Below are 14,698 nucleotides of genomic sequence, written 5' to 3'. Positions count from 1 at the left end.
GAGAGAGAGAGAGAGAGAGAGAGAGAGAGAGAGAGAGAGAGAGAGAGAGAGAGAATGAGAACGAACTAGGGAGAAAGCTTAATGGGTAACATGCTGCCTTCCAAGAATGAGGACCAGAATTTCATCCCCAGCATCCATTTGGAAGCCCACCATGGTCATACATGTCTGCAACCCTAGGAATAAAGCGGGTTCGACAGCTGGATTTACAGAGTTTGTCAAACTAACCAGTCAGTGAGCTCTAAGATTAGTGCCTGCGGTTGTTTCAATATGCTTGGGCCGGGGGATTGCAATATTAGGAGGTGTGGCCATGTGGGAGGAGGTGTGGCCTTGTTGGAGGAAGTGCATCACTTTGGGGGTGGGTTTTGAGACTCTTCGCTGCCTGGGAGTCTGCTGTTTTCCCTCGGAACAAGATGTAGAACTCTCAGCTTCTCCAGCACCATGGACACTGCCATGCTTCCCACCGTGATGATCATGAGAATATTTGCAAACTACATTTGATGAGTAGTTAACATCAGAATATTTAAAGAATCCAAGCAAATATAATAAAAATAAGTAGAAGTAGTAATAATAATAATAACCTAATAATCCTATTGAAATGGGCAACGTAGTTCACAAAGGAAAGCCTACAGAGGCCAACAGGTGTATGTAATATACATCCCTAATCCTGAAGGAGTATTATCTATCTCATCCCAGAAGGAATGGTTATTATCAGAGATACGCTATCAAGCACTGCGGGGGATACGGAGAATAGGGACCTCTCGTACACTGCTAGTGTGAGCGCCAACCTGTGCACCCACTATGGAAGTCAGCGTGCAGCTTGTGGCGAAAATAAAAACAGAACGGTCACATGAGCCAACAATCCCATTACTGGGAATGTCAGAAAAGGCAGGGGCGTCAGCACTGGGTAGAAAAGTTCAGCCGAACCAGAGCTTGTGGGCAAGCTTTCCTCCATGTTCCCACGGGGCTTGCGCGGGATGCATGAGCCAAATAAACCGTTTCCTCCTCGAGTTGTTTCAAACTCCTCTGCAGGCCTCTCGGGAACCTAATTGACCCAGAGACGTTCCGGGAGAGACGCGCTTTGAACCCTTGAGGGAGGATGGGTCCGGGCAGAAAGAGTCTCCAGGCGGTGCGCCTGAGTCTCCCGCCCTTCGAAGCGGTGAGGGCGGGGGCCAGCTGCGCAGGCGCAATCGGGGCTTCTGTCGCCGCTCCGCCCCGCCTGGGAGTCAGCCGGGTTCTTAGTCCGCCTGCGCCCAGCAATCGCCGCCGCGCAGGCGCAGTCGGTTCTGTCTCGCACCTGCTCAACCCCGCCCATCTCGCGGCTCCCAAGCACAGGCTCGCCGACCGCTACCGCGCACGCGCAGTGCAGTGCCGGCGGCTCGGCTCCCGGGTCGTGCGGCGGGCTGCTGCTCGTCCAGTGCGGTTGTGTTTCTCCAGTGCCGTCGGGCCGCGGTGGCGGACCCGGGCTCGGACGGCAGCACGGAGGCGCAGGCTGTGCCCGAGGGCTCGGGGCCGAGCACCGCCAGTCCCCGGACGGCCCCTCCGGTGACGGTGCTGGTGATGCGGCAGGACGAGGCCGAGGCGGACGGCGTTCTCAGGCCGGGCCTAGCGGGGAGCGAGGCGGCGGCGGATGCCGAGGACGAGGCGGGGGACGACGACGCCGACCTGCTGGACACTTCGGACCCGGCGGGCGGCGGCGAGAGTGCGGCCAGCCCGGAGGAGCTGGAGGACGAGGACGCGGAGGGTGGCGGCGCAGCGCGCAGGCGAGGCTCCAAGACCTGCACGTACGAGGGCTGCCGCGAGACCACCAGCCAGGTGGCCAAGCAGCGCAAGCCCTGGATGTGCAAGAAGCACCGCAACAAGATGTACAAGGACAAGTACAAGAAGAAGAAGAGCGATCAGGCACTGGGCTCTGGCGGCCCCTCCGCGGCCAGCACAGGCAATGTCAAACTGGAGGTATGCTTACTCTTCGGGGGGCCCCCCGGGCCAGGGCAGGGGGGTGCCAGCTCACTTGGTGCACACTCAGGTTCTCCCCCAAGGGGCTGGACTCATCCTCTGCCCCAGCTGACATCGGCACTTTGGAGGTGATCTGCACCTCTCATTACTAAACCCTTCCCGGTGGGTGTCCACCCCGAGGCATCCCGCACGTTGACACGCCCTGTTGGCTTTCTGTAACTTGGGTGACTTTTTTTTTTTTTTTTTCTTAGTCCCCCTGGCCCCTGAGAAAAGTTGGATTGACAGTGGGGTGGTAACTCACAGAACACTTTGGCGTTGCTTGAACCAAGGCAAGCATGGAAGAGAGACGCCTGTGCTCTGCAATTGGGCTTCTGTGTGGATTTGGGTCCCTTATTCATCTCCCTTAAGTCTCGGCACCCTCGTCTTTTGGCCCACTTAGTGTTTCTTCGGATTTATTTTGGTTAGGTGAAAATTATAATTGGTGTGCATTTCAGCTCAAACCCAGCAAAGTCCACCTAAATATTAGAGCTGTTTCAAAACAAAACAAAACCCGGAAAAAAAAAGTAGGAAGACTCCTTACCACAGAAGTTCCTTTTGAAGGGGGACTTCTAACATTTGTGGAAGTTTGGCCTAGGTGACTCAAAATTATTGCTACTATAAGCGTCTGGGTTTTGTGGTATTAGCACCATCCTACCTACACTGTGCGAGGTCTGGAGTTGTGAAGACATAAAGGTTCTCTACAGTCAACTCGGCTATAGCATTCCATGTACCGTGTGTGTAAAGGAAGCGGTCCTATAAATAAGGCTAACTGGGGAGAGTTAGGAGAAAAAAAGTCTTTGCTTTTGTGATACTAAAATCCTCTTTTAGAGTTTTTAATATTTTGAGACCTAAAACATGTATGTATGGAAACCTTTCTTATAGCAAAAGTTTGCTAAGCATCTCACGATAAAGGTGGGAAGGAAATATTTTAATAGACAACTCGGAAGCCAGTAGATAAAAGGCCAAGGTTTTCCTAGGGGCGGGAGTCAGGTATGAATCCAGTACCTCAGTAGCAGTAGACTGCCTCTGAGTTAATTATTTTGTCCAAAAGCTGGCAGGCTGTTTGGACTAAAGATTGCTCTGTATGAGATTTCGGAGTCTCTTGTAATAGTGAAAACAGGTCACAGGTTAATTAACTTCCCTCTGCCCAGCAGCTTCACTGTGAGACCTTACTGGAGACTGCAGCTCCTAGATTGGGAAGCCTGCAGGGAGGAGGCCTTTTAGAAACAATTGCCAGCACCTGTGACTGATCTGCAGGCCTTCCTAAAGTTCCACAGAACCTGAGCAAAAAGGGAAAAGAGCGTTATCACTGAAATACCCACTGTTGTGGATTGCAACCCTGTAATAAGTGTTTATCCTTGATCCCAGGAAAGCACAGACAACATACTCTCCATTGTCAAGCAGAGGACAGGATCCTTTGGGGATCGTCCTGCAAGACCTACCCTTCTAGAGCAAGTGTTAAACAAGAAAAGACTGGTAAGTGCTTGTCAAGTAGTTGCAGATCTGTTAGTGAAAACTGCTTGTTTTCAGTGGGACTTTTTTTCTCGAACTGCACTGTGACACTGGACACAAGAACCTCACGCCCTTCCCCTTCCAGGACTGCAGTGGAAGGAACACCTTTAGCCCCGTTTTCTTCACTGACTGACCTTTGTCTAAGCAAGATGAGATTTTAAAACAGACTCTTAAGTATATGGAATAGTGCTGTAAAGATCTTGAGATATAATTACTAATAGTTAATAAGGGTGTCTAGTATACAACTGATAGAAATGACCAGAAGTCAACCAGGAAAGGTTTTATAAGATTTTATAAGATTTTGGAATATTTGGATGCTAATTTGAAGGAGAGAGAGACTTTAACTCATGATATATATACTTTATTTCTTTTTTTTTTTTTTTTTTTCGAGACAGGGTTTATCTGTGTAGCCCTGGCTGTCCTGGAACTCACTTTGTAGACCAGGATGGCCTTGAACTCAGAAATCCGCCTGCCTCTGCCTCCCAAGTGCTGGGATTAAAGGCGTGCGCCACCACCGCCCAGCTATGATATACTTTCTATGTAAGTTTTTGGTAGAATATTAGAATTTTTTTAAAAATAAATTTAGATTTTTATCTCAAACTTCTACAATGGGGTTTTATAATACTAAAGAATCACAAAGAAAAGGTTTTAAATTTGACAATACAAAAATGTAGCAAAGACAGTGCTAAACTGCCACCTGATGTTGGAGAAATAAGTACATCAGATATAAAAGACTGGTCATCGTGGTTGGTAGTTTGTTATAAAAACATCCCCCACTTGAAAGACTTAGGCAGGCTGGGAGCATTGCTGTGAGTTCAAAGCCAGCTTGGCTATGGTGGAAGACCTGTTCTCAAACAAAAAAGTCGATAATTTTATTAATAATCCTTTTCCTTCTTTTCTTTTTAAGTCATTACTAAGAAGTCCAGAAGTTGTCCAGTTTTTACAGAAACAGCAGCAGCTACTGAATCAACAAGTTTTGGAGCAGAGACAGCAGCAGTTCCCAGGAGCGCCGGTGTGAGTGAGGGCTTCCAAAGTCTGCTGTGCTTTACCTTACTGTAATGGATGGGTGTGCTTTTAGACTAAGACAATGGCTCGGTAATCAGACATCGGTGGTGCACACCTGGACTTGGAAAACTGAGCCAAGAGGATCCAAAGTTCAAAGCCAACCCAGGCTACAAAGCAAGTTCCTTTCTCAAAAGAGAAAGAGAGAGCGACAGACAGACACTACTTTCTGTAATGAATGTGTACATTTGAGGATAAGTATTAAAGTTTTGCATTTAAGTGTTTCATATCACGAGTTTGAAAAACATCACCTTTATAGTTTTTAATGTTTTCTTCAGTTATGCTTACTGAAGCGAATGAGGCAGCTGCTTTCTGTGGAAGTCATAAAAGTAACAGTGACATCAGACCACCCAGTGCTGTGATTCTCATCAGAGGCTCTGGAATGGAATGGTATGTTTTGGGCTGTCACAGTGACCTTGAACTAGTGAGGCTGTAGTGAGGGTCAGGAATCTTAACCTTCTGCAGTCTGTGGTATTGCACCAGCTAAATGTTCCCTTGCTATCAGTGCGTTTCAGCTGCATTGATAACCTGCAGCCAGCTCAAGGTCAGGTACTTGGAGTAACCCTTCTGTGTAGTAAAGGTGGAGCTCTGAAAGCTAAGCATCTCTATACTGGGAGGAGAGGGGTCACTGACCTGTCTCTTCATGTAACTAGAGAAAGAGAGGACATTAAAGTTGGTGTCTCCATGGTTGGAGGTCACTCTCCTTTAAAGCAGGTTGTCTCCTCAGTTGAATTTGTGAACAGTTCCGATGTACTCAGCCCACCAAGGCCGGGACAGAGTTGGTTTTCTTATAGTCATTCTTAATGTTTCTCATAAAGGAGACCCTGAAGGTAAGATAACTCTCACTATTGCCAGTGCTTTTCAAAACTGAGCACACATTCCTGGCTACTGTTAAAGGAATGATGGAGTATCTGGGTACCTTTTTTTTAAAAAAAAACTTTCCTAGGAAAACTTTAAAAAGGCAAAAATACCATAAGATACAGAATCAGATGTCAAGAGAGTATATCCAGGAGTAAGTTAATACGTGATTCAAGGTGAAATGTGTCAGTTGGTTTTTTCCTAAACTCTGAAATATATCCAATGTTAAACTCATAGCAATGTAAGTACTCCCAGGGCTACAGATGCACCTTAGCCTTACTGCACCTGCCTAGCACGTGCAAGGCCCTCAGCCCACTCCCCACCCTCACCACCACAAGAAACAAATACAAAGAAGAGTGATTTTCTTCATTTTGTGTTCTGTACTTGTGTATCTGAAAAAGACCCTTTTGCCAAAATTACTCATTAAAGGACATCCGTTGAACTTTGAGCCGTCTGTGTGCTTATTTCTTTAGATGCTCCACACTGGCTACAGAGGAAGGTACTTGCTGCTTGGTACTGCGCTTACAGTACTGGGGGCTTTGTTGTCTCTAGGCCTGCATGCCTGTCCACTCTGCAGCCCAGGAGCCACACGTGTCCCGGCATGGCTATAGATTTTCCCAGTACATTTGTAGTGACAGTGTCATGTTGCAGTATCAAAGTGTTGGAACTTTTGTAGCGGAATAGCCCAGCTTATGCAGCTTCAGACCAAGAGTAAGTAGGGAAGTGTGACATGAATGGAGATAAATGAAAGGGGGTTCGATTGGGGGTTTAAGAACTTGGAAATGGCTTAAATATTTGTTAAGCCCTAAAGTAGATCACTGAGGGTCTGAGAGTCTTTCTCTAGGGTATTAAGAATGAAGTAGATGCCCATTCATGAAGTTAGATAGGAATTAGGATAGTTTGCAGTATAACTTAATTATTGCCCATCACATTTGAGATGTTTGTCCCCTAAAGCCTGTCAGTAAGGCTTTTGCTTTAGAGTAAATGTATTGCAGTCCCACACTTTCCCATTCTATATATTGATGGCTTCTGGCAGGCAACTGTAGCTTCTTCCATCATTAGGTTTTTATTTACCTATCTCTTAATTCAGGATTAACTGCATGGGACTTGCTTTGGCCAGTATAGAGCAGAAGAAATAATGCTGTGCCATCCTTAAACCAGTTACCATAGTGATAAGCCCACCCTAACCTGCACAATAATGTCAGGATAATCTGTTCACCCTGTGGAAACATCACCTGTCAACAAAATGCTGTTGGCCTGTTAGCTTAGTCAGGAAATGTGGAGGTGGAAGTTCCTGGAGGGAGAGAGGATTCTAGGAGAGTGGGAGATTCCTCGAAACCCAACTCTGAGGAAGATGGTCACATGAAACTGAGGAGAGGTACCAACCACATGTCAGGACTTAGAATAAACGGTATAAGTTACAAGCTAGTTTGGGAACAAGCCCTACCTTATGATCGCCTAAGCATTCATAATGAAGTCTCAGAGTCATTATTTTGTGAACTTGGATCCAGGTGGAAAAGCCGCAGTTAATAAATCTTAGGTAAATCAAAGGTACGTGGTCTGATCTCTATGGTACCATCTGGTCGCCTGACACCTGTCAGAGAGACTGACATAAACTAGCCATCCGCTGGGAGATAAGTTTGACAGCTAAACCTTGTTTAGATGTGCAAAACCACCCTGTAGATCTGTCGGTTGGAAAAGAGCTACCAAAGGCTTAGCATTGAAGGCCACAAAGCTGGGGTGCTGTAGTCAATATTTATGTCACAGCGAGTAACTGGTACACTTAGTGATGGCAAACTCAATCAGAGAAGACAGTGAAGGCAAATACGTAGTAAGCTCTTATCCTGCAAGAAGTAGGTGGGATTATGGAGGGGCAGGGAAGGGAAGTGATCCAACCCCCATGATCTAGAAAAAGAAAATGTATTTTCCTCTAGCGCCTCCAGAATTAGCAAACCAACCCCTTAACATTGGTACAGGGAGACTAATTTCAGACTTGTAGCTTTTGTAACTACATTTATGGTACTTTTTTTTAACAGCAGCAAAGTGCGAGCGCCCAGTTCATCATGTCACATACACAGCGTGCCTAGACATGCTGTTCGTTTTGCTTTTTGATAGACTATTAGCGTGTATACCAAGCCACTAAACCACAAGCTAAAATACTTTTAGCCGAAAGAGGATGGATTATGCAGGTTAAGATGCATCCCCCATTCTTCTTGAACAGAACACAGATTGTACATTATGTAGACTCTGCCCCTTACCGAGCGAGCGAGGCTTTCCAAACCCCAGCCAGCTCGTAGCTGGGAGCCTTAGGATCAGTGGGACATCTTGGGGCAGAGGAAACAGACAGCAGCTTGTAAACACTTCATAGTCATTTGCAATTTCACAAGCTTCTCTTAGAAAACATTTTAATCAGTTAGACATATTTCATGGCATATGAAAAATAAATGAGTTTTTAGTGAAAGTTTCCCTATATATCCAGGTGTTTTAAGCATCACATGCTAACCATCTTAATATAGACTGGTTCCTTGATGGACGTGGTTGTTGAGTTGCTAAGGTAGGATGCTCAAATGACGGTGTGTATTAAGTTCACTTTTTAATAACAATAGCTTCACCATACAAAGGGTATAAGTTGTGTGTCCTGGTGCTAAGCTGGGGAGCAGTAGTTAGAGACCTCTAAAAATTCTGCAAAGTATCATTAAAATTACACATTAATGCCAAATATTCAAAGATGCCTTTTTTTATAGTGTCATCAAAGTTTTTACAGCATGAAGAATTCTTAAAAATCCCATTTTCTAAGTAGAACAGTTTATGATTAAGCATCTTAAGGAGCCATGGATCATATACATAGAAGTATTTCCTAGAGTTTGAAAGAAAAGCCAAAAGGTGTATCGTTGTCTAGCACAGAGTACCAAAGGATGGTGTGTGGCATTTCAGGAAGGTGAGGCTGCTGGGAATCAAAGAGTAATCTTGGCCTCCTGTTTTATATACATTTGAACTTATCATGAACATATGTGACAGTTACCTACCCTTGCAAAGTTCGGCTCTTGACTCCTAGCAGGTAAGACGATGTGGAATGCATGGTATATTTTACTTTATTAAATATATACATGAAATATTTGGAACATACTCAGCGTTAAGCAGGAGCTTGAAGTCAAGCAAGCAGTGTTTATAAAATGCTTTTGCTGCTTTTCTTTCTGTTGTCATTATGGGGATAACACCATCCTTAGAACACAATGAAAAGAACATTCTAAATGCTAGAGAGTTTTGCTGACTCTACAGCACAACACCGAAGTGTGTATGTTAACAAGGTGGTGTCTTCTTAGCTCTGAAACAGTTGTTATCACTTAGCTGAAACAAACTGATCATGTCTTATTTTGGCTAAGACTCACAAATACTGACTTGTACATAATGATAAACATTCTGGGTCTTGTGGGCAGGCCAAACCGATAACAGTTCTCCATTGCCTGACCCTGCCTAAGGCGACTGGAGGCACACTTGCAGTGCGCAAAGGCCTGGCTGCCCACTTCCCCCTTCACCCTGTAAAACAACATACGCAGCATAAGTTTGCTTGTCGGCTTCTGGAATGATCACCACATGGTCACGCAGAGGAGTTGAAGTCAAGAATTACGTTATGATATTTTTAGATCTCTTAACAGCCAAAGGGGAAAAATTCATTAAAATGTGACTCTGTTATACGAGCACAGGACTTACATCTCTTCAAAGCTACATTCCCTGATAATATTCAAATGAACCTAAGTCACAGAAATCAGACACGCTTCAATATTTCGATTTCTTAACACTGCAAGGAAATCCAAGTAGTTTAGTTGTTGTTGTTGTTGTTGTTTTAGTTTTGTTTTTAAGCTTCTACTTTTGTTTTGAGACAGCGTTTCAGTGTATAGCCCTGGCTGTCCTGTAACTCCTTATATAGACCAGGTCAGGCCTGAATCCGCAGGGATCCACCTGCCTCTGTCGCCCTGCTGCTGAGATCAAAGGCAGGTACCACCACACCCGGAAGCTTCTACTTCTGAATAGTTCCTTGCAACTACATATTGCCAGGGATATTTGGCCACTTGTGAGGAGATCAAAGGGGCTGTTAGAAATCTGGGACAATGCTTTGTGTCCTTGGATGGGTTCTCAGAGAAGATCTGCCATGCACACGGCTTTCCAAAGGAAGAAAACAGGAGAAATATCAGAAAAATAGGGAGTCCAGGAGGTGGGGTGGTTAGGAACGGAAGTAGTTATGCAAAGATAAATTACTCAAGTGTTCTGAGGAGATGTAAAATTCCAATATAGTAATAGTTAAGAACTCGATTACATTATTTTTCAAGCCCAAGAAAATTCACATGTGTGGGTTTTCAAAGTTCTGAGACCTGATGTCTGTGCAAATGGCTTACTGTTAGATATCCGGCATTATGGAGGTGGGGACTGCCTCTAATGTGCATTTGACTCCATGGTACCTGACATTGTACCCAGTACACACAAATGCACAAGACAGACTTAATAAATCGACGTGCTTGGGTTTTTTTTTTTTATACACTTTAAGTGGTAGTCTGAGACGAAATGAGAGGTTCCGATATAATATCTATATCAGATTGTGGAAGCTCTATCCTTTAAACCAACAATGCCATCCTAAATAATGCTTCTCAAAGGGCCTGAAGTAAACGCAGAAGCAATGGGGTGATTAATGAGTGGCATGTACCTTGCATTCTGGAGGATATTTCCCTTTATCATCTGACAGAGGAAATAACGAGCTGATATATGCATGTCTATATACATAAGGTGTTTTTAAGGATGATTTATTATTCACTACCACTGTTTCCTAAAAAAAAAAAAATGTAGGGCATATGAAACATTCCTACTTCACCTGGGAAGCTATATCCAGGAATTTCATAGCTTTAGAGGAGGCTGCACAGATGTAACCAGCTAATAACTTAACATAGGTGCCAGGCTGAGAGATGCATAAATAAGATCCCAAGATGCCTCGAGCCTTCCCAAGGCTTTGCTCTTGTTTGAATCATCTGTCACTAATTGCTATTTGTCACCAGGAGGAAAGATGCGGCAAGGGACGCCCTGCCTAGCCTGCACTTCCGTCCCAACCTTCCAGTCTACAGCTTCATCTCTGCACGGGGGTTTGCAGGGTGCACAGGGCAGGCAGCTGTCTGCAAGGTCAGACAGGAGGGACTGGAAGACGGGAAGACGACTTCCAGAGCGGAAGCGGGAGTTCCCTGTGCTCCCCGGGCCTGAACTCTGGGCTAACCCTGCCCTTATGATCAAGCCTCGTCTCAGGCCGGTTTCCCTTATGAGCCTTGGCTTTGCGTGCTTGCCTGCCCGCCTGCCCGCCTGCCTCGAAGCTTCACAGTTTCTTCCTCTCCAATCACAGTTTAGATCTGGTTGAATGGACCTGATGTCAGCTCAGTACCTGGCTATGTGTATTTCAGCTTCGGAGATAAAGTTTCTGTGGCTTTATCTCATAGATCACTGGACAAGCTTGGTTTTCTCTCTTGCCGTTCACACTGCAAGTGAGGTCTTTTTGAAAACCACGTGGGTTTGACCGATTTCGCTCTAGTGCTCCTAGTTCCCTTCTGTGTAAGCAGCTGTGTGTTTTCCGTATGCGGCACAACCTTCTGTAGAGTGACGAGCTGATTCAGTGGCCTTGGGTTTTGCCAACGCCCTCAGTATGTGTTTCCCTCTCACAGAAGACTTGGCTCCCTAATCAGAGAGAAACCACGCTCCTTCAACCACACAGCACTGGCCCCAGGTTAAGTAGGTAGCACAAAACAAATGGTGATAAAAACGTGACTCGTATGCATTACACGTGTATTTACATCTGCATCTGGAACCCTGCATTAGCTGCGGTCGCAACGATGGAAGCCCCTGCCCGCGTCTGTTCGGTGGCAACGTGGCTGACGACGTGACTTAAGACACTGAAGAGATAGGGTTGTGTGGGGAGCCCATCTGAGTGAGCACCTTGTCCAACCACTGCAGTGGTCCATGAAGATGGATCTCGATCCAGCAGGGGGTGCTCGTGACATCCTGGCGATGATACTCCGCTCCCCAACCCTGCAAAGGAAGAAGAGAGCCCAGACTGAAGTGTAGCTTTTTGCCAGGTGCCACCAGGCAGAGCACAGGGGACACAGGGTCCCAGGCTTCCTGTGAGAAGTCGGTGCCTCTATGGAGCAGATGCCTCCTCGGAGTGGCCCAGGTCAGGCAGGGTGGCCTCTGTTAGCTCATTTACACCTGGACACCTATTTAGTGGAGCCTGGGGCTCTACATAGCACATGGAGAAGCTGGCAAGCCATCTCCCCATTGCAGGGAAAAAGGCTCAACCTCATGTCATACTCTTCATGCGGAAGCCTGTATCTGTACAAAACTACGACTCATTAAAGACCAGAGATTGCAAAGTGGCAAGAATCAGTAATTCTTGATCTTGAGAGTGCAATGTCAGAGCTTAGAGTTAATTTCTTTTCTGTCTCAGGCTCCCTCAGAAATTTTCCACTTCTCCCCACTGGTAAGAGAGACAGTTACTAAAATGACAGATATATGATAGATAGATAGATAGATAGATAGATAGATAGATAGATAGATAGATAGATAGATAGATATTGATTGATAGATATAGATGTATAGATGGTAGTAGATGGAGCTTGCTTTTCTCTGCATGGAGGACCCCAGTCGCACACCCTGCTTTACTGATGCCTCCCCTGCCTGTAACCCCCCTCCTGTAACCTCTCTCCATTCCTTTACCCATTCACCTCACTTGTTGCTCACTGCCTGTCTTGCTACCAGTTCACTGGTTTCATAAGGCCAAGGTTTGGGAATTACCAACAGTCCCTCATCCCAGTGCCCACAGCCACTCCTGGCAGCTGCTCAGTAAATAACTGCTGACTGGCTAAAAGAGGGAGAGCTGTGGCCAGTAAAATCAGAGCTAACAAAGACCTTAAAGATGGTCTGGCCTTTCCACTTACAAGGCTCACCACCAGTGTCTTGTCACTTGAAAGAAAATAATCATTGACAGTTTTTATCTTGTTTACGTACGTCCTTGCAGGATTGGCAATGAATCTCGGTGCTAAAGTGCTTGCCTAGCCCGCGCGAGGACCTGAGTTTCTTCCCTACTGCCACAGGGAGGAGGGGGTCAGGGAAGCCCATAACGGCAGTAGCAGCCTGTGTCCTGTGAATCACATTTTGTAGCTCTATACATTTGTTGTGTATCTGGGAAACACTGAGTTGATGTTGGGAAATGATCACATGACCACGCATGCGTGTATTGCAGTAATTACCTATGAGATACCAACAGTTCATCCTTATTAAAATAAAAACAACAAAACCATGAACCTGGGGGGGGGGGGGAAGGACAGTTCACTAACTGCAAGGTAGTGCCCCCTGCTGGCCACAAGGCAGCAGTGCACGTGGAAATTTTCCAGGGATTTTCTTTCTACTTTGAATGTCAAAGATAAAGCAGTTTTGTCTTCACCAGAAAGGTGTCTTTGAAAAGGCATCTTTAAATTGTAAACTATACATATTTATCCTTGCTTTTAAAAATAATTATTCAAAGTATCAATATTATAAAATATGATTTGGGTATAGAAAAATAGAACATTCATTGATCAAGGTAACTAACTTTGAATTAAGGCTAGGAATGTAGCTCAGTAGACCACACTTACCTAACTCACTTCATGAAGCCCTGGGTTTCATCCCCAGCTTTTAAAAAGGGAAATGGGACTGGCGACATGGCTGAGCAGTTAACAGTCCTGGCTGTTCTTACAGAGGACCCGTGGTCTCTGCACCCACATGGCAGCTCACAACCATTTGAAACTACCGTTCCAGGGGAACCGATGCCCTCTTCTGGCAGTTTTAGGCACTGCATGCATGTAGTGCACATGCATGCAAACAAAAACACCCATACACATAAAATAAAAATAAATTTGAAGGAAAATGTAAGAGCCGTGAAGGAAGCCATCCCTCTCCCCTAGGTGGGGTTTGTGAAAAACTGTTACAGACAGCACAGAGTCTGATGAACAAGTCCAGATTTTTAAATATCAGGGTGATTCCCTTGAACCATTCACATCTGCCTCAAGGATTCCGCCCCACTTTGTGCCAACACTGACCCGTGCTGTCTTAGAGAAAGTTCTCTTCTTTTGTAATTTATCTATAAATTTATTCCTACATTTGCCTGGCAGCGTTGCCAGCTGAGAGGAAGATCTCATTCTTTCACTGGGGGACAGCAGTGCCTGGTGGCTGAGAGAGAGAGATGGGACATCTCTGCAGCTTTCAATCCTGTCCATTATTATCATCCCAATGCCTGCATCCTCACGCCAAAAACAACCACTTTGCTACTTAATAAAACTTCATATCATTGTTTTCAGTTTATATCTCTACCTTCCTATAAACTTAATAACATTTTCCCCAAAGGTTTGATGTTGCTGGCTGTAGCGGTACACACCTTTAATTCTGAGAGAGCCAGTCAATATTCTAATATAGAGTGGGAAGAAGGTTCATAATCCCCTCCTCCCTAACTGAAGACGGTTGATGGGTTTTAGGGAGAGTCAGTTTTATAAAAGGGTGTTTCCCCTGAAAGGCTGACCTCAACTACTCTAGTTCCCTTGCAGGAATATATGGGCGGTGGAAGTTGGACTAAGTAATTTTTTTTAAAGAAGATAAGATTCAATACATTTTTTCAGAAAAGAAAAAACGAATCTGTTATCCACGTGAACTGGCCGAGCAAATGCCAAGGCGAGCCAAGAGCGTGCAGTCCTTTCTCCCCAGTTTCCTTGTTAGAACCCCAAAGCCAACAATCTTACCTTCACAAAGCTCATCCGGATAGTGCACATCTTCGTCAGCTCATACACCACTTCAAAGCCGTGGTGCACAGACTGGGCGAGCAGCTGGGCGAAGAGCTGGTTGTTGAAGACCTTGAGGCTGCAGCCGCTGGGGATCTTGCAGACAGTGGCCGGGTGGAAGCCGTGCTGGTAGTTGCAGTTCCGGCTCTGGACAAAGATGCTGCTGTCGCTCACGCACTCGGCGTACACCTCGCCTCCAACGTAGTACAAATGCACACCTGTGGGCACAAAACCATGTTCTTCCTTCTCTGCTTCCTTTTCAATGGCTCCAAGCACCTCACGCGATGGGACCGGCTACTGTCAGGTTAACTCCTACATAATCCCTGGCCATAGAAGAGAAGGTGCTGTGCCCTAAATATCCCACTTGTTTTCTTTGGCTTTTCCTACAAACCTATTAAAAATCCAACCTTGACAGCTGGAGAGATTGCCCAGCTCCC

At 45.6% G+C, this 14,698-nt stretch overlaps 2 protein-coding genes across 2 annotated transcripts in view; one reads left to right on the top strand and one right to left on the bottom strand.

The window, feature by feature from the left end:
- Window positions 1-1,365: 1,365 nt before the first annotated feature.
- Rfxap (regulatory factor X associated protein) lies at window positions 1,366-5,872 on the top strand. The gene is made up of 3 exons (XM_021196619.1): window positions 1,366-1,953; window positions 3,361-3,468; window positions 4,412-5,872. The coding sequence occupies exons 1-3, from the start codon at window positions 1,558-1,560 to the stop codon at window positions 4,520-4,522; spliced, it is 615 nt and encodes a 204-aa protein (XP_021052278.1). The 5' UTR covers window positions 1,366-1,557; the 3' UTR covers window positions 4,523-5,872.
- Window positions 5,873-10,754: 4,882 nt separating this feature from the next.
- Smad9 (SMAD family member 9) overlaps window positions 10,755-14,698 on the bottom strand; it is a 44,021-nt gene continuing 40,077 nt past the window's right edge. The window contains exons 5-6 of the mRNA XM_021196468.2: window positions 14,223-14,479; window positions 10,755-11,484 (exon numbers count right to left, since the gene is read on the bottom strand). Coding sequence (XP_021052127.1) covers window positions 11,341-11,484; window positions 14,223-14,479 — 401 coding nt within the window. The 3' untranslated portion in view covers window positions 10,755-11,340. The remainder of the gene's footprint in view (window positions 11,485-14,222; window positions 14,480-14,698) is intronic.

The sequence above is a fragment of the Mus pahari genome, chromosome 4 (genome assembly GCF_900095145.1).
Source record: "Mus pahari chromosome 4, PAHARI_EIJ_v1.1, whole genome shotgun sequence".
NCBI lineage: Eukaryota > Metazoa > Chordata > Mammalia > Rodentia > Muridae > Mus > Mus pahari.
This window is presented reverse-complemented; position numbering and strand designations above follow the sequence as displayed.